At 45.6% G+C, this 19,652-nt stretch overlaps 1 protein-coding gene across 1 annotated transcript in view; it reads left to right on the top strand.

Annotated features, from left to right (window-relative positions):
• The window catches only part of LOC106594759 (perforin-1), a 47,718-nt gene extending 28,066 nt beyond the window's left edge, over nt 1–19,652 (top strand). Inside the window, exons 2-7 of the mRNA XM_045690666.2 lie at nt 91–444; nt 537–776; nt 5,582–5,798; nt 6,285–6,593; nt 14,807–15,000; nt 17,680–19,652. Coding sequence (XP_045546622.1) covers nt 98–444; nt 537–776; nt 5,582–5,798; nt 6,285–6,593; nt 14,807–15,000; nt 17,680–18,118 — 1,746 coding nt within the window. The 5' untranslated portion in view covers nt 91–97 and the 3' untranslated portion in view covers nt 18,119–19,652. The remainder of the gene's footprint in view (nt 1–90; nt 445–536; nt 777–5,581; nt 5,799–6,284; nt 6,594–14,806; nt 15,001–17,679) is intronic.

The following is a 19,652-nucleotide window of genomic DNA, read 5'->3' as shown; positions in this document are numbered from 1 at the left end:
CTTCTGTCTCTACCATTTTCTTCCCCACTCCTCTCATAATCGCTCTCCTCCTTTTTCTCTCTCTCTTCTGCCTTGCCACCCTCCCTTTAGTTCAGTAATGTCCGTTCCAGCCCATCCCCTCTTCTCCCTTCCTCTCCTCCTTCTCCTTTTTCAACTGGACTCCGCCCTCACCTGTCGTACTGCCAGCCAATCCCAGTGTGACTCCGCCCCCTTCGTCCCCGGTCACAACCTGGCAGGGGAAGGTTTCGATGTGGTGACCCTGAAACGTAAAGGGGCCTACCTGATCGACCTAAAGACCTACCTGTCCCCCAGTAAAACCTGTACACTGTGTAGTAACCCCCTACAGGGGAACGAGCTGCAGAAAATACCCCTGTCTGTTGTAGACTGGAGGCCCTACAGCCACTGTACTGAGGATATCTCCAGCCACTCTCATGTCTCTGTCAGGTGAGTAGGATAGTTTCTGTCTGTTTACTTGATGGAAGTTTTCTTTTTTGACAGTAAACATCTCTCCTCTCCTCTGCTCTCCTCTCCTCCAGTAACCTGGCACAGTCCACTACCAACGAGATCACTACAAAATGGAAGGGGGGTTTGAGTAATGAGGCGAAGGTGTCTGTAAGCGTACCTGTGGGACCGGTGAGTGTGAGTGTGGAGAAGGATGTGGGTGCTAGCATAGAGATGGGAGGGTCCCAGTCTGATGTAGCCATCTTTGCCACAACTAAGACCAAAGAGGACCGCCACTCTTTCTTCTCACAGAATCTCCGCTGCCGTCACTACAGGTAATAATAATAATAATGATGATTTGTTAAACTTTTATTGCTCTTCCCTTACAGATACAACATTTCACATGTGATCTTATGTGATAACATGTGACACAAAAAAATGAAAGAAAATGTGAAAACAACATGATCTCATGTGATTTTTTTTACAACATGGGAATGCAAAATGTAAAAATGACAACATTTTAGCTAGACAAAAACCTCCAGGGGACCATCCAACTGCATCCCAAGAACGTCATAAAAACGTCTTCGGGGACATCCTTGGAACAAACCGGGAACTAGACAAAACCTCCAGGGTACCATGACAAAATGTTCTGAGAACATCCCAAAAAACATCCTTTCTTCCCTGGAAAAAAAACGGAGAATTTTTTACTGTGCTGAGAATATAACGTAATTTTCCAGAATGTTCTGGAACAATTGTTTTAGGTTGGAGGAAGTGATTGGCTTGCTCTGAAAAGGCAGTGCTGACCCTCCTATGGAACAGGACCAGCTAGCCCTGGGCTAAGTGGTGCATGTTTTAATAGATGCTTAACACCAGGCTTGAATCTCTCTTAGCCCATACAGGTCTAAGTGCAGTGATAACACAGCTAGAAAGTATCAAAAAGGACAGCAAGTGGCTCCATTTAAACTCTGAGAGCTCATCCAAATACTTCTTTCCATTCCACGCAGAAGGAAGTCTTTGGACTGTTGTGTTGTAGGGAGCTCATTCCAGGGTTGGCTTGCTGGAGAAACTAAAGTATTTCTGATTTAAAGCTTTAAATCCGATTGTCTGTGAATTGCATTTATCACCTTGTTTAAAAATTAAGAATATATCTATTGAAAACCATACACTTCTGCAAGAATCTCATCTTTCTGTAACTGATAATAAAATAATTATGCAGGACTGGGCAGGGATGACATTCTCTACTTTTAAACCAACAATCTTTTTTGGTATTTTGACTAATCAGATCAGATTTTCAAAAATTGGATCAGAATTGGTGTGCCTGTGTAAACGCAGCCACAGTGTCACAGATACATTGTCAGTGTGTCCCCGGCCCAGAATGCTGTCAAACTTTAACCATAACATCAACACTGGCACTTAAAAAGGTCATACACATGTATGAGTTTCATATATAACACAGAATACTGGAAATCAGCACTGTATGTAAGTTGAAAACACTATGTTAAAAGATCTGTGTGTGTTTCATAGTGACTGACAGGGCAACTCGTGAAAATGTGAATCCACATGTGAAAGGTTATGTGATCACGTGTAAAAATCCACATCTAAAGTGTTCCAAAAACACAGTTTCACATGATTTCACATGTGAAATTATATCTGAAAAAAAACGTTGCGCAAAATGTGGAATTTTCCCATGTGAAATCATGTGAATTTTCCATAAGGGTCTTCATTTCATAAAGGCTTTGTTCACACTGTCACGTCCTGGCCAGTATAAGGTTAATTGTTTTTGTAGTTTGGTCAGGACGTGGCAGAGGGTATTTGTTTTATGTGGTTCGGGGTGGTGTGTTTGTGTAAAGGGTGTTTGATTTAGTATTTCTGGGTTTTTGGTTGATGGTCTATGTGTTTGTATTCTATGGTTAGTCTAGTGTGTGTGTTTCTATGTTTGGTTAATTGGGGTTGGGACTCTCAGTTGAAGGCAGGTGTTGTCTATCTGCCTTTGATTGAGAGTCCCATATATTAGGGTGTGTTTGTGTGTGTGATTTGTGGGTGATTGTTCTGTGTTGAGCCTATGCTTTGCAGACTGTTTGTTAGTTGTTCGTTTTTCGTTTTTGTTATTTTGTATGTTCATTTTGAGAGTAATTAAAAATCAAGATGAGCATTCACGTACCTGCTGCGTTTTGGTCCTCCATCACCGACGACAACTGTGACAGAATCACCCACCACCAAAGGACCAAGCAGCAGAGGAAGGAGCAGACGGAGTTCGAGTTGGACTGGCGGGAGAAGTGGACTTGGGAGGAAGTTCTGGACGGGGCCGGACCCTGGCATCAGGCTGGGGATTATCGCCGCCCGCAATGGGAAATTGAGGCAGCCAAGGCAGAGAGGTGGTGGTACGAGGCCATGGACACGCTGAAGGAGAAGCACGAGAGGCACCCCCAAGAACATTTTTGGGGAGGGGGCACACGGGTAGTTTGGCTAGGCGTAAGAAGAGCCGGAAGCCAGCTACCCGTGGTTATATGGAGGAGCGTATGGGGTGGAGAGCGCTATGTTTCGCTGAGGAGCGCACTATCTCACCCATACGCACGCACAGTGCGCGTTATTCCAGCCCCTTGCAGGTGCCGTGCTAGAGCGGGCATCCAGCCTGGTAGGAGGATGCCTGCGCAGCGCATCTGGTCGCCGGTACGCCTCCGAGGACCAGGCTACCCAACTCCCGCTCTACGCACGGCTACCATCAGGCCCCTGCACAGCCCAGTCTGCCCTGTACGAGCACCCCGCTCGTACAGGGCTACTAGTTCCATCCAGCCAAGACGGGTTGTGCAGGAGGTAAGATCGAGACCGACTGTGCGCCTCCATAGCCCTGGGTTTCCAGCTCCTGTCTCTCGTGCGGACCCGGAAGTGCGTCAACCCAGTCCGACTCGTCCTGTTCCCGCTCCCCGCACTAGCCTGGAGGTGCGTGTACATAATCTGGTAAGCCCAGTACCAGCACCACGCACCAGGCTACAAGTGCGTCAACCCAGCCACGCCAGTCAACAGTCACCAGAGCTGCCCGCCAGTCAACAGTCGTCACCAGAGCTGCCCGCCAGTCAACAGTCGTCACCAGAGCTGCCCGCCAGTCAACAGTCGTCACCAGAGCTGCCCGCCAGTCAACAGTCGTCGTCAGAGCTGCCCGCCAGTCAACAGTCGTCGTCAGAGCTGCCCGCCAGTCAACAGTCGTCGTCAGAGCTGCCCGCCAGTCAACAGTCGTCGTCAGAGCTGCCCGCCAGTCAACAGTCGTCGTCAGAGCTGCCCGCCAGTCAACAGTCGTCGTCAGAGCTGCCCGCCAGTCAACAGTCGTCGTCAGAGCTGCCCGCCAGTCAACAGTCGTCGTCAGAGCTGCCCGCCAGTCAACAGTCGTCGTCAGAGCTGCCCGCCAGTCAACAGTCGTCAGAGCTGCCCGCCAGTCAACAGTCGCAAGAGAGGCCAGACTGTGCTGAACTGCCGGAGTGGCCAGACTGCGCTGAACTGCCGGAGTGGCCAGATTGCGCTGAACTGCGGTAGTGACCAGACTGCGCTGAACTGCGGTAGTGACCAGACTGCGCTGAACTGCCGGAGTGGCCAGACTGCGCTGAACTGCCGGAGTGGCCAGACTGCGCTGAACTGCCGGAGTGGCCAGACTGCGCTGAACTGCCGGAGTGGCCAGACTGCGCTGAACTGCCGGAGTGGCCAGACTGCGCTGAACTGCCGGAGTGGCCAGACTGCGCTGAACTGCCGGAGTGGCCAGACTGCGCTGAACTGCCGGAGTGGCCAGACTGCGCTGAACTGCGGTAGTGGCCAGACTGCGCTGAACTGCCCGGAGTGGCCAGACTGCCCTGAACTGCCCCGAGTGGCCAGACTGCCCTGAACTGCCCCGAGTGGCCAGACTGCCCTGAACTGCCCCGAGTGGCCAGACTGCCCTGAACTGCCCCGAGTGGCCAGACTGCCCTGAACTGCCCCGAGTGGCCAGACTGCCCTGAACTGCCCCGAGTGGCCAGACTGCCCTGAACTGCCCCGAGTGGCCAGACTGCCCTGAACTGCCCCGAGTGGCCAGACCTGCCCTGAACTGCCCCGAGTGGCCAGACTGCCCTGAACTGCCCCGAGTGGCCAGACTGCCCAGACTGCCCCGAGTTGCCAGACTGCCCAGACTGTCCCGAGTTGCCAGACTGTCCCGACAGCCTGGAACGGCCTGAGCCGGAGCCACCTCCAGAAATAGGTGGGTTGGGGAGGGGGGGTGTAGCACAGTGCCGTCGTTGACGGCAGCCACCCTCCCTTCCCTCCCTTTAGAAAAGGGGAATTTTTTTTGGTGTTGCTTGGGGTTATTTTTTGTTAAGGTGCTTCTGGGGTAGCACCTTTAAGGGGGGGGGGGTACTGTCACGTCCTGGCCAGTATAAGGTTAATTGTTTTTGTAGTTTGGTCAGGACGTGGCAGAGGGTATTTGTTTTATGTGGTTCGGGGTGGTGTGTTTGTGTAAAGGGTGTTTGATTTAGTATTTCTGGGTTTTTGGTTGATGGTCTATGTGTTTGTATTCTATGGTTAGTCTAGTGTGTGTGTTTCTATGTTTGGTTAATTGGGGTTGGGACTCTCAGTTGAAGGCAGGTGTTGTCTATCTGCCTTTGATTGAGAGTCCCATATATTAGGGTGTGTTTGTGTGTGTGATTTGTGGGTGATTGTTCTGTGTTGAGCCTATGCTTTGCAGACTGTTTGTTAGTTGTTCGTTTTTCGGTTTTGTTATTTTGTATGTTCATTTTGAGAGTAATTAAAAATCAAGATGAGCATTCACGTACCTGCTGCGTTTTGGTCCTCCATCACCGACGACAACTGTGACACACACAGTCACCTCAGTTCCAATGTATTGGCATATCTGATACATATCTGACCTTTTCCCCAATGTGTGAACTGCAACAACAACAAAAAAAACATGGAATCTGATCTTTTGAGTTCCGATTTGTAACACATTCAAGTTTAAGTGGATTTTTTTTATGTGACCTGCTGTTACCGCGACACCCACCAAAATGTTTAAAGGACCATTGCTTCTGAATGCTATAGGCTGAGAAAGGGTTAACCAATTGTAGCTCAAGATCGTCTCTGTGTCGTATTTTAATTCACACCTGATATGCTAATTCCTGTGTTCCAGTTATCGCACGCCAAACACTCCTACTCTCAGCAATGAGTTCCGTAAGGACATTGATCGTCTGGGCTCATTCTCTGAGACTTCCAAGGTCCAGTACCGCCGGCTCATAGACACCTATGGGACTCACTACATCCGCCAGGTTGACCTGGGAGGCAGGCTGACGATGACCACAGCAATACACACCTGTCAGGCTTCACACAGTGGCCTCTCTACAAACCAGGTGACTTACTTAGTCTCAATGCCTGCTGTAATAGAGGACATTTTCCATTAAAGGAAGCTACAGGAATTCAAACAGCAATCTGTAACCATTACGTACCACCAGAGCCGTACACTGTTAGATCAGGGCTCTTGAACACTGTTGCTGGAGAGCTACCCTCCTGTAGGTTTACATCTATCTAGTCTATTGCTCTCCAACCCTGTTTCCTGGAGAACTATCCTCCTGTAGGTTTTCGCTCCAACCCCAGTTGTAACTAACCTGATTCAGCTCATCAACCAGCTAATTATTAGAATCAGGTGTACTAGATTAGAGCGAAAACCTACAGCACAACCATTTTTTAAATCTATTTCTAGACGTTCGGTTACATTCAGAAAATTCCATTGATTAATATTGCCCACGTAGCAATGCATCACAGTCTTTTATGGAAGAAACCTTAAAGACAACTCTCTGAATATACAGCTCTGTATTCCATCTCTCCCCTTCTCTCAGGTGGAATCCTGCTTGTCCAGGGGCTTTCAGGTAAACATTGGGATATCAGTTTCCTCTAGCGATGAAAGGTGCTCCAAAGTTCTGGACAACCGTGACTCGAAGACCTCCTACAGCTCTAGCTTCCTCAGCCACCACACCAAGGTGGTGGGAGGCTCTGGTTGGCCTGGGGAGCTGTCACTCAACCGTAACGAGTCAGTGGGGTTCCATAGTTGGATGAGAACCTTGAAGAACTTCCCGGACGTAATCTACTATTCTCTAACGCCTCTGCACCTGCTCATACCCAACACGGCTATCCAGCAGGGAGTGAAGGTAGCCTTTGGTTGTTGATATATTTCCCTCAAATTCATTACTGGACCTTGAAGCCAGTTCCACAGCTTTTTTTCTTTCTTGCCCTCTAATCAGGGACTGATTTAGACCTGGAACACCAGGTGGGTGAAATAATAAGGTCCGGTCACACACATTTTTCTAGGTGGCAAAGGTCTGGCTGGATATTGTCATTTTTCGCTGTAGTAACAAACCCCCAGCCATGCAACCCCAAACTGCTCACACCCCTGTTGTTGGCGGAGAGAACATTTTGCAGTTTTAAAGCAGATTTCCTGCCATTCTACACATCTTACCATGTCTTATGTGTGTTCAAGTGATACCTGTAATGGGGCCCCCTGGGACTTGAGGCATAAATACACAATGAGTAACGATAACATGGCTATATACAGGGGGTGCCAGTACAGAGTCAATGTGCAGGGGTATGAGGTAATTGAAGTAGATATGTACATATAGGTAGGGGTAACTAGGCAACATGATTGACAACAGATAATAAACACAGTGTATGTGTGTTAATTATTTAAATAGCCTATTTACATTGACCCCCCCCATGGACTATTTACATTGACACCCCCCCCCCCCCCCCCCCCCCCATGGACTATTTACATTGATCCCCCCCATGGACTATTTACATTGACCTGCCCCCCATGGACTATTTACATTGACCTGCCCCCCATGGAATATTTACATTGACCTGCCCCCCATGGAATATTTACATTGACCCCCCCATTTATTTTTACACTGCTGCTACCCGCTGTCTATTATCTAGGCATAGTCACTTTACCCATACCTACATGAACAAATTACCTTGATCAACCTGTTACCCTGCACATTGACTCGGTACCAGCACTTTTGTCTTGCTGACCTTGAGAGAGAGGTTGTTGTGCTGGTACCACAATGCCAGGTCACTGACCTCCTCCCTATAGGCTGTGTGGTAAACCGCGGGGTGTTGGGTTAAGCGTGCAGAGATTAACGCAGAGACAGGGAGGTTTTTGTCCACAAACACAACTTTACTAGGCCATAAAATAAACATAAAGAAAATTACGTAGGTTTGGCTCGGTCCTTCTTCTCAGCTTTGACTCTGTGTCGGTCTCTCCCGGTTCTCTCTCGTGGTGTGCCACAGTGCTCCTTTTATGTGGCCTCCACGGCTGGTTGGCTCTTGCCCCTAATTACCTCCGCTATCCGTGTTGGGGTGCCCAGCTTGTGTACTCCCAGCAGAGGGAGCCAACGTTGCATCACGTACCTCCCCTCTTTTACCTCCTGATTGGGTGCTCCTCGCCTTCCTGCTTTTGGGACAAAACGGCCCCTACCCCTGTGTCAGACGTGTCTGTCTGGCCAAGGAGGTTTATTGAGAAGTCTGGGGTGACGAGTACCGGGTGCAAACATAGGGCATCCTTCAGGGCCTGGAACACCACCTCTGTGTCATCCGTCCATCGCACCATCTGGGGTAGTCGTGCCTTAGTTAGGTACAAATCGACTGTAGTAGCCTGCTAACCCCAGGAATGACTACACCTGCCTCTTGGTCCGGGGGACCGGCCATTTCCTAATGGCAGTGATTTTCTTTTTTCTTGGGGCTTCACATTTCCCCTCCCGGTCTGATAGCCCAGGTAGTCCACCTCGGTGTAGCCCAGCATGCACTTGTGGGGGTTCGCGGTCAGACCAGCATCCCTTAGCGCATCCACCACTGCCTGTAAGCTACAAAGATGTGACTCCCAATTGTCACTGTGCACAGTTATATCATCCAAATATGCAGCCGTGTACTCACTTTGCGGCCGCAGGATGCGGTCCAGGAGTCGCTGAATGGTCGCTCGTGCCCCGTGGAGCCCGAAAGGAAGAACCCGGTAGTGGTATAGCCCCCACCCGGGGTGTAGAAGGCCGTCTTCTCCTGCAAGGCCGCTGCCAGCGGCACCTGCCAGTACCCCTTCATCAGGTCCAACGTGCTGACGTATCTCGCCATACCCAAGCGGTCGATCAGTTCATCCACTAGTGGCATGGGGTACTGACCTCGTTCAGGCCCTGGAAGTCATTGCAGAAGCGGACGGTTCCGTCCAGTTTCGGTACCAGCACTATAGGGCTAGACCACTAACTGTGGGACTCCTCCAGTACCCTCATCTCTAGCATTGTCGTCACTTCCCGTTGGACCGCCACCCTCCGGGCTTCTGGTATCCGGTATGGCCGTTTACACACTTTTTCTCCCAGACATGGTGTTCTTCGGCTTGCAAGCCTCCCCCTTTTTCCTCCAAAAATAACAATGGTCATTATGGCCAAACAGTTCTATTTTTGTTTCATCAGACCAGAGGACATTTCTCCAAAAAGTACGATATTTGTCCCCATGTGCAGTTGCAAACCGTAGTCTGGCTTTTTTTATGGCAGTTTTGGAGCATTGGCTTCTTCCTTGCTGAGCGTACATTCAGGTTATGTCGATATTGAACTCGTTTTACTGTGTATATAGATTCTTTGTACCTGTTTCCTCCAGCATCTTCACAAGGTCCATTGCTGTTGTTCTGGGATTGATTTTCACTTTTCACACCAAAGTTTGTTCATCTCTAGGAGACCGAATGCTTCTCCTTCCTTAGAGGTATGACGGCTGCGTGGCCCCATGGTGTTTATACTTGCGTACTATTGTTTGTGCAGATGAACGTGGTACCTTCAGGCATTTGGAAATTGCTCCCAAGGATGAACCAGACTTGTGGAGGTCTACATTTTTTTCTGAGGTCATGATGTCAATTAACATATCAGAAGCTTCTAAAGCCATGACATAATTTTCTGGAATTTTCCAAGCTGTTTAAAGGCACAGTCATCTTTGTATATGTAAACTTCTCACCCACTGGAATTGTAATACAGTAAATTATAAGTGAAATAATCTGTTTGTAAACAATTGTTGGAAAAATGACTTGTGTCATGCTCAAAGTAGATGTCCTAACCGACTTTCCAAAACTATAGTTTGTTAACAAGAAATTTGTGGAGTGGTTGAAAAACAAGTTTTAATGACTCCAACCTAAGTGTATGTAAACTTCCGACTTCAACTGTAGTTGCCCAAGCTACAAGAGAAAATAACTAGGTAAGATACTCAAATAAAATTTTATTTGTCACATGTGCCAAATAGAACAGGTGAAAAGCTTAGTTTCAAGTCCTTAACCAACAAAGCAGTTCAATAAATATACTGCTCAAAAAAATAAAGGGAACACTTAAACAACACATCCTAGATCTGAATGAAAGAAATAATCTTATTAAATACTATTTCTTTACATAGTTGAATGTGCTGACAACAAAATCACACAAAAATAATCAATGGAAATCCAATTTATTAACCCATGGAGGTCTGGATTTGGAGTCACACTCAAAATTAAAGTGGAAAACCACACTACAGGCTGATCCAACTTTGATGTAATGTCCTTAAAACAAGTCAAAATGAGTCTCAGTAGTGTGTGTGGCCTCCACGTGCCTGTATGACCTCCCTACAAAGCCAGGGCATGCTCCTGATGAGGTGGTGGATGGTCTCCTGAGGGATCTCCTCCCAGACCTGGACTAAAGCATCCGCCAAGTCCTGGACAGTCTGTGGTGCAACGTGGCGTTGGTGGATGGAGCGAGACATGATGTCCCAGATGTGCTCAATTGGATTCAGGTCTAGGGAATGGGCGGGCCAGTCCATAGCATCAATGCCTTCCTCTTGCAGGAACTGCTGACACACCCCAGCCACATGAGGTCTAGCAATGTCTTGCATTAGGAGGAACCCAGGGCCAACCGCACCAGCATATGGTCTCACAAGGGGTCTGAGGATCTCATCTCGGTACCTAATGGCAGTCAGGCTACCTCTGGCGAGCACATGGAGGGCTGTGCGGCCCCCCAAAGAAATGCCACCCCACACCATGACTGACCCACCGCCAAACCGGTCATGCTGGAGGATGTTGCAGGCAGCAGAACGTTCTCCACGGCGTCTCCAGACTCTGTCACGTCTGTCACGTGCTCAGTGTGAACCTGCTTTCATCTGTGAAGAGCACAGGGCGCCAGTGGCAAATTTGCCAATGTTGGTGTTCTCTGGCAAATGCCAAACGTCCTGCACGGTGTTGGGCTGTAAGCACAACCCCCACCTGTGGACGTCGGGCCCTCATACCACCCTCATGGAGTCTGTTTCTGACCGTTTGAGCAGACACATGCACATTTGTGGCATGCTGGAGGTCATTTTGCAGGGCTCTGGCAGTGCTTCTCCTGCTCCTCCTTGCACAAAGGCGGAGGTAGCGGTCCTGCTGCTGGGTTGTTGCCCTCCTACGGCCTCCTCCACGTCTCCTGATGTACTGGCCTGTCTCCTGGTAGCGCCTCCATGCTCTGGACACTACGCTGACAGACACAGCAAACCTTCTTGCCACAGCTCGCATTGATGTGCCATCCTGGATGAGCTGCACTACCTGAGCCACTTGTGTGGGTTGTAGACTCCGTCTCATGCTACCACTAGAGTGAAAGCACCGCCAGCATTCAAAAGTGACCAAACATCAGCCAGGAAGCATAGGAACTAAGAAGTGGTCTGTGGTCCCCACCTGCAGAACCACTCCTTTATTGGGGGTGTCTTGCTAATTGCCTATAATTTCCACCTGTTGTCTATTCCATTTGCACAACAGCATGTGAAATTTATTGTCAATCAGTGTTGCTTCCTAAGTGGACAGTTTGATTTTCACAGAAGTGTGATTGACTTGGAGTTACATTGTGTTCTTTAAGTGTTCCCTTTATTTTTTTGAGCAGTGTATATATTTACAATATTTATAGTTTATATTTCTAAATAAATGAAAGTTAAGAAAATCTATCAAAAAGTAACACAAGAAAATGACATAACAATAAGGAGGCTATGTACAGGGGTACCGGTACTGAGTCAATGTGCGGGGATTACAGGTTAGTTGAGGTAATTTGTTCATGTTCTGTAGGTAGGGGTAAAGTGACTGCATTGATAATAAGCAGCAAGTAGCAGCAGTGTAAAAACAAAGGGGGGTGGAAATTGTAAATTGTCTGGGTGGCCATTTGATTAATTGTTCAGCAGTCTAGAAGATGTTATTAAGGAGCCTTTTGGACCTAGACTTAGGTTACTGTAGTCTTTGAAACATTTTTGGGCCTTCCTCTGTCACCGCCTAATATATAGGTCCTGGATGGCAGGAAGCTTGGCCCCGTGACGCACTGGGCTGTACGAATTAGCCGATGAAGTGCCTTACGGTCAAATGCCAAGCAGTTGTCATACGAGGCGGTGAGTCAACCGGTCAGGATGCTCTCGATGTTGCAGCTATATAACTTTTTGAGGATCATGCCAAATATTTTCAGTCTCCTGAGGGGGAAAAGATGTTGTCATGCCCTCTTCACGACTGTCTTGTTGTGTTTGGACCATGATAGTTTGTTGGTGAAGTGGACACCAAGGAACTTGAAACTCCCGACATGCTCCACTACAGCCCTATCGATGCTCATGGGGGCCTCCTTTTCCTTTAGTCCATGATCAGCTCTTTTGTTTTGCTCACAATGAGGGAGAGGTTATTGTCCTGGCACCACACTGCCAGGTCTCTGACCTCCTCCCTATAGGCTCATCGTTGTCGGTGATCATGTGACTGTTGTTTCATCAGCAAACTTAATGATGGTGTTGCAGTCGTGGGTGAACAGGGAGTACCGGAGGGGACTAAGCACCCAGCGCTGAGGGGCCCCAGTGTTGAGGATCAGTGTGGCAGATGTGTTGTTGCCTACCCATACCACCTGGGGGTGCCCTGGAATTCCAGGATCCATTTGCAGGGGGAGGTGTTTAACTTCTATGGGTGTCACGTCCTGACCAGTATAAGGTTAATTGGTATTGTAGTTTGGTCAGGACGTGGCAGAGGGTATTCGTTTTATGTGGTTCGGGGTGGTGTGTTTTGTTGAAGGGGCATTTGGTTTAAGTATTCCGGGGTTTTTGGGCACTGTTTGGTTTTCAGGTATTCTATGATTTGTCTAGTATGTCTGTTTCTATGTTTGGTTAATTGGGGTTGGGACTCTCAGTTGAAGGCAGGTGTTGTCTATCTGCCTTTGATTGAGAGTCCCATATATGAGGGTGTGTTTGTGTTTGTTATTTGTGGGTGATTGTTCTGTGTTTCGCCTTACCAGACTGTTTTTGTTGATCGTTCGTGTTTGTTATTTTTGTACGTTCATTTTGAAAGTAAATAAACAGCAAGATGAGCATACACATACCTGCTGCGTTTTGGTCCTCCTTCAACGACGACAAACGTGACAATGGGCTACGTGGGATGCTAGCGTCCCACCTGCGGGACACAGCCAGTGAAATATCAGGGCGGCAAATTCAAAAACAACAAAATGTCATAATTCAACTTTCTCAAACATACAACTATTTTACACCATTTTAAAGATACACTTCTCCTTGATGTAACCACATTGTCCTATTTCAAAAAGGCTTTACAGCGAAAGCATAACATTAGATTATGTTAGGAGAGTACATAGACAAAAATAATTACACAGCCATTTTCCAAGCAAGGACATGTGTCAATAAAACCCAAAACACAGCTAAATGAAGCACTAATCTTTGATGATCTTCATCAGATGACACTCCTAGGACATTATGTTACACAATACATGTATGTTTTGTTCGATAAAGTTCATATTTATATCCAAAAACAGCATTTTACATTGGCGCGTGATGTTCAGAAAATGTATTTCCACCAAAACCTTTGAATGTGCACATCAATTAACAGAAATACTCATTATAAACGTTGACAAAATATATAACAATTATTTTAAGAATTATAGATAGACTACCCCTGGATGCAACTGCTGTGTCAGATTTTAAAATAGCTTTATGGAGAAAGCACATTTTTCAATATTCTGAGTACATAGCTCAGCTACCACGGTGAGCTATTCAGACACCCGCCAAGTTCGGGGCAACCTAAACTCAGAATTAGTATTAGAAATATTCTCTTACCTTTGCTGATCTTCGTCAGAATGCACTCCCAGGACTGCTACTTCCACAAGAAATGTTGTTTTTGTTCGAAAAAATCCATATTTATGTACAAATGCCTCCGTTTTGTTTGTGTGTACAGATCACTTATCCAAAGGCATAACGCGTGAGCGCGGAACGAGAGACGAAAAGTCAAAATGTTCCATTACCGTACTTAGAAGCATGTCAAACGCTGTTTAAAATCAATCTTTATGGTATTTTTAACGTAAAATTGCGATAATATTCCAACCGGACAATAGCATATTCATTCAAGAAGAAAAAGAAGGAGGGGCGCGCTCGTGGGACCGAGCATATCCAATCCCTTTGTTGCCAGGCAGACCACTCAGTAACTGAGCTCCTATTATCTGCCCAGTGACAGGAAAATGCTCAAACCACTTTCTGAAGGCTTGGAAGCCTTAGGCCAATGGAAGCCTTAGGAAGTGCAACATCCCCCACAGACACTGTAGCTTCGATAGAGAATCAAAAGAAGAACTACAATTCTCAGACTTTCCACTTCCTGCTTGGAATTTTCTCAGGTTTTTGCCTGCCATATGAGTTCTGTCATACTCACAGACACCATTCAAACAGTTTTAGAAACTTCAGAGTGTTTTCTATCCAAATCATACATACTAATAATATGCATATTCTCGTTTCTGGGCCAGAGTTGTAACCTGTTTAAATTGGATACGTTTTTCATCCGGCCGTGAAAATACTGCCCCCTAGCCCAGACAGGTTAATAGAAGACTAATTGATCAGATATTAAAATATCTGAAGAATAATATTCAGAAAATTATAACTTTGTAATCTGAACATTTTCCGTGGTGCCCCGACTTCCTAGTTAATTAAGATCACATGATTAGTTTAATCACGTAATAATAATTACACATAGAGAATTGATTTGATAAAATAACAGTCTTCACATTTGATGATTCTAAAGACACGACACTAGCTAACATGGGCTAGTAGGTTTAAATATGTACTTATACATGAGGCACTTCAAGGCTATTTTATTCTATTAATTTCTATTGTTATCGGCCAGAGATTCCGAAGAGTTTGAACTTTGGAGAATAAAACCCAGAAGTTTGACGTAACCTGATGAACATTGTTTGTCATATAATTCTATTACCTCAGGTGGGTTTGTTTATTGGAGATTGTTGTCACAGGATGCATAAATACAACCTAAAATCGGGATCTTAGGTTATATGTTATATGTCAATTAATATGTTAACATTTTGTTCAAAATACAAAGGAGACTGTCCAGGATTACCTGAAGGAGAATGCCCTCCCGAAGAGCACCGGGGAACTGGCCTGTGGGGATCGTTACTCTAACCTGGACTCAAACTGCTGCCTCAGGAAGGTCTCACAGGGAAGACTGGTGGTGACGGTGGTCAGAGCCTGGGGACTTTATGGAGACTACCAATGGATAGCGGGAGACACTGAAGGGTATGTGATGTTACTGCACAATTTCAGTCCTCTGCAGAGGTGTAGTGGGGGCTAAACACAAGTAAACCGTTTTCTACCCATCTATCGAGCAAAAGGTTTATTTCAGTTTTACCAAAGATAATTTAAATAATGAAGGCCATAACTGCTTTTTCAATAGAAATCCCTGATGCAGGTTATCATTTTTGTTCATTCATCTTGTTCTGGAGACAGCTCTGCAGACTGGTCACTAGCTGCCACCGCCATAAAGTCATCAAATCTGATTTTAAACCTAACCTTAACCACACTGCTAAACCTAATGCCTAACCCTAACCTTAACCACACCGCTAAACCTAACGCCTAACCCTAACCTTAAATTAAGAGCAAAAAGCCTATTTTTGTTTTTATGAAATTTTACAATATAGCCAATTTTGACTTTGCTAGCGGAAATCACTCAGTACGGGCCTCAAGGACATGACTCATCCCAATAATAAACCTGCATCCCTGATCATGCTTGCAGGGAATGTCATGGCGACGTTAGTTACCATAGCTCTTGCGCAGAAATACGTCATTAGGTCTAACGGTCACGTTCGTTTGTCACTTTCACTAGGTTGTAGTAATGACAGTTTCAGCTACATAAAGATGCACTCCAGGATCTTAAGCGGAACAAATGTGTAAAATATAGAACAATTGGATTTGTAACATATCATACAAAATGGATGATGTAGTACAGAATTTGATGACGTAGTACACAATTTGATGACATAGTACACAATTTCATGACGTAGTACACAATTCCATGATGTAGTACAAAATTTCATGACGTAGTACACACTTTGATGACCTAGTACACCATTTGACGTATTACATCATTTTATGACGCAGTACAGAAAAAACGAAGACCACTTTTGGCTCGTGAGCGCCACTTTCAAAACTAATGGCTGAAATTATATGAAAGATTGAAAGCACATCTTTAAGACATTGTCTCACATCCAGGTTTTCCTGTTAACTTGCTAAACCCCAAACCCTGGTTTGCTTTGTGAGGCGTTCACAGCAGTATTAGCCTGTTGAACATCTGGGTTTGAAAACTCTGTTGTTTTGCTTTCTCAATAGTGTTTTCGGGGCAGATCTGGCTTTTGAAAGGTTGGGTGCAGCTAACTTCTTTCAACTGAAGTGCTGTTGGCTGGAGCACAGAGCAGAACGTGCAGTTAGCTATCTGGAACCCCTTCACAATAGCACAACCCAAAATATGTATTTTGAACCAAAAATATGTATTTTCAATGTCTTTCGCTCATAGGTTTGATTGTAACCACTGTGAAAATGTAAGATAAATAGCAAACTACTGTATACTAATCTTGATGCTGTCATGACTTCCGCCGGAGTCGGTCCCTCTCCTTGTTCGAGCTGCGTTCGGCGGTCGACGTCACCGGCCTTCTAGCCATCACCGATCCACTTTTCATTTTCCATTTGTTTTGTCTTTGTTTTTTACACACCTGGTTTCAATTCCCCCATTACATGTTCATTATTTAACCCTCTGGTTTCCCCCATGTTTGTGTGCGTGTTTGTTTTATTGTAAGGCTGTATCTGACTGACTGCTGGTATATTGTTACCGGGTTTTGTTATTACGCCCGTTTATTTTTCCAGCACCATAGTGTTGTGTTTATACTGGTGTTTTTTCTTGTATTAAATACCTTGTCCACGCATCTCAGCTCTCCTGCGCCTGAATCCTTTCACCAGTTACCCACAGCCTTGACAGATGCTCAAACAAGCGTGATCACTTTCCGTTACAAGTCTTTTATTCTCTATAGAGTGCACTACACTCTTAGAAAAAAAGGGTTCCACAAGGTTAATTCGGATGACCCCATAGGAGAACCCTTTTTGGTTCCATGTAGAATCCTCTGTGTAAAGGCTTCTATTTTGAACTCAAAAGATTTCTACCCGGAACCAAAAAGGGTTCTTCAAAGGGTTCTCCTATGGAGACAGTCGAAGAACCCTTTTAGGTTCTAGATAGCACCTTTTTTTCTAAGAGTGTACACTATATAGGGAATAGGGATCCATTTGGGATCACAAGCAATATGTGCCAACTGGAGAAGACCCTCTTCACTCATTCCACGGAGGGCCGAGTGTCGACGGGTTTTCGCTCCTCCCTTGTATTTGATTGATGAATTAAGGTCACTAATTAGTAAGGAAATCCCATTTGTGATGCACCCCCCCCCCCCCCCCCTTCTACTGGCACAGCTGATTCAATTAGTCAAAAGCTTAATGATTAGTTGACTAATTTAATCAAGTGTGCCAGTTTAGGGTTAAAACATAAATGTGGAAGTAGTGGAATAAGTGGGCTACAGATTATAACGCGTGTCAAACGCATTCCACGGAGGGAAGAGAGACAAGAGAGAAAAATAAGAAGACAGAATGACTATCGTGATAAAAGTTCTTTCAACCTTTTACACCAACATGTATCAAAGTCATTCCACTAAGAGCTGAGTGTCTGTGGGTTTTTGCTCCTCCCTTGTATTTGATTGATGAATTAAGGTCACTAATTAGTAAGGAAATCCCCTCACCTGGTTGTCTTAAGTCGTCATTGAAAGGAAAAAACTAAAACCAGTATAGACTAGGTCCTCCATGGAATGAGTTTGATCCTCCTCTTGTGGCATGTCATAGTATTTGAATCTTTCCAACTTCCTGTTTCTCCACCTGCTACAGGTACGCTGTGGTCACCTACGGTTCCAAGACCCATCAGACCAATGTGATTCCATCCAATAATCCTGTCTGGAATGCTACCTTTGACATGGGTCCCTTTGCCAAAGACCTGAGTCTAAAGGTGGCGGTCTGGGATGACGATCTTGTGGATAAAGATGACAACCTGAGGGACTGTACCGTCGACATCGAGCAGGGGACACACGAACGCTGGTGTAACAACAGCAGGGAGGGCTTTCATTTCCTGTACACCCTCACCTGTGACCCTTACCTGACCGGGGACAAGTGTGAAAAATACAAACCTTTCAAAGCCACAACACCCCAACCTTCCACCCCCACAGTACACTCTACTCCACTCTACAGTAAGAGTGTTCATCTCTTTTCTACCTTTTCTGTCCAGAGTTCAGTAGTCCTATACCTGTGGTTCTTTTACATCTCTGTATAATGTACCCCTCAGTGGGACTGTTGCCATACAGCTCACCAGGAACCACGTTGAAAACAAGGGGAATCATTAGAATATGTTATCCCCTGGGTTGTACTCGGTGCATCTTTCTCCCCTCAATCTTTCAATCAATCATGTCTTTATATGTCATATGTAATCAGGGAGTATATAGGATTCAGCTGACTATATAATGATTATTCACACCAAAGCATGTCTGTGACCTAAACAAATAAAATGTTACCTTATATTTAAACGGCGGCTGTCAAACAATTAAAATACTGTATGTGTTATATAAAAAAAACTCTAAAACCTCTAAAGCCAAAGATGTCTATGCTTTTGATAAATTGTTCTTTAAAGCACATAAAGATATATTAAAAAAAATTGACAAAGGGCAAGTGGTAGGAGCTGTATTTTATATATTTGCTAAAAGCATTTGGTACTGTAAATCACAGAATACTACTCTCTAATCTAGCAAAGTTAAATTTCTCCCCCAACGCTTTAAAATGGATGGATTAGTTTATCTGACAGAATACAGTGATAGAATCAGCCAGAAAGTCTAATTGTCTGGCAACTGCACAATGGGGTCCCACGAGGATCCGTTTTAGGGCCTTTACACTTTAGCTTATATGTAAAGGACATGCTTCATGTCTCACGGTGTTGGTATATAATATGCAGATGATATTGTTATATACACATGCCGCAAGTGAAAAATAATATCTGCACCAGGGACTACAGATAGCCAGTTGTCTAAATCTGGCATATTTACAGAAATGTTAATTGATGTGCATTGTCCCTGTTAAATAAATATATCAATCAAATGACTACAGTTGTTGGTGGTGTTGTACTCTCTGACTGGTTGTGCTGCAGTAACTCAGTCTCTCCTGTAGATGGCAGCACTGCTAGAGAGATACATCATCTTTTACGGCATCCATCAGCCACAGATCTAGGAGCAATTTAACCTATAGACATCCTAATACGAACCATTGGGCCTACTCACCCTAGAGAGAGAGAAGGAGAGAGAATAGAGGCGGGAGGAGAAAGAGGTTGGGAAAGAGAGGAACAGAAGGAAGAGAGGGGGAAGAAGAGAGGGAGGAACAACAGGAGACAGAGGGAAGAAGAGAGAGAGAGGGGGATGAAAGGTGGATAGATGCACCAGCAGTTCCCCTGATCGCCTTTTTGCATTGGATTTGAGAATAGTACTTATTGCTTATGATATCGCCATCTAGCCCAGACCACTTGTGTCTTATTTTCAATTATTATGTGACACTTGTCCATTTTTAGATTTTCTTCTTCTGTCATCCTGTGTGTAATATATGCCGTGATGACCCCCTTTCACCAGTAACGTATATACGTTTCTCCACTCCTGAGTGGTGCAGCGGTCTAAGGCATCTCAGTACAAGAGGCATCACTGCAGTACCTGGTTTGAATCCAGGCTGCATCACATCCGGCCGTGATTGGGGGAGTCCCATAGGGCGGCACACAATTGGCCCAGCGTTGGCCAGGGTAGGCCGTCATTGTGAATAACAATTTGTTCTTA

Source organism: Salmo salar, chromosome 12 (assembly GCF_965601325.2).
Source record: "Salmo salar chromosome 12, fSalSal1, whole genome shotgun sequence".
In the NCBI taxonomy this organism is placed as follows: domain Eukaryota; kingdom Metazoa; phylum Chordata; class Actinopteri; order Salmoniformes; family Salmonidae; genus Salmo; species Salmo salar.
The sequence above is the reverse complement of the archived record's forward strand: the minus strand, read 5'-3'. Positions and strand labels throughout refer to the sequence as shown.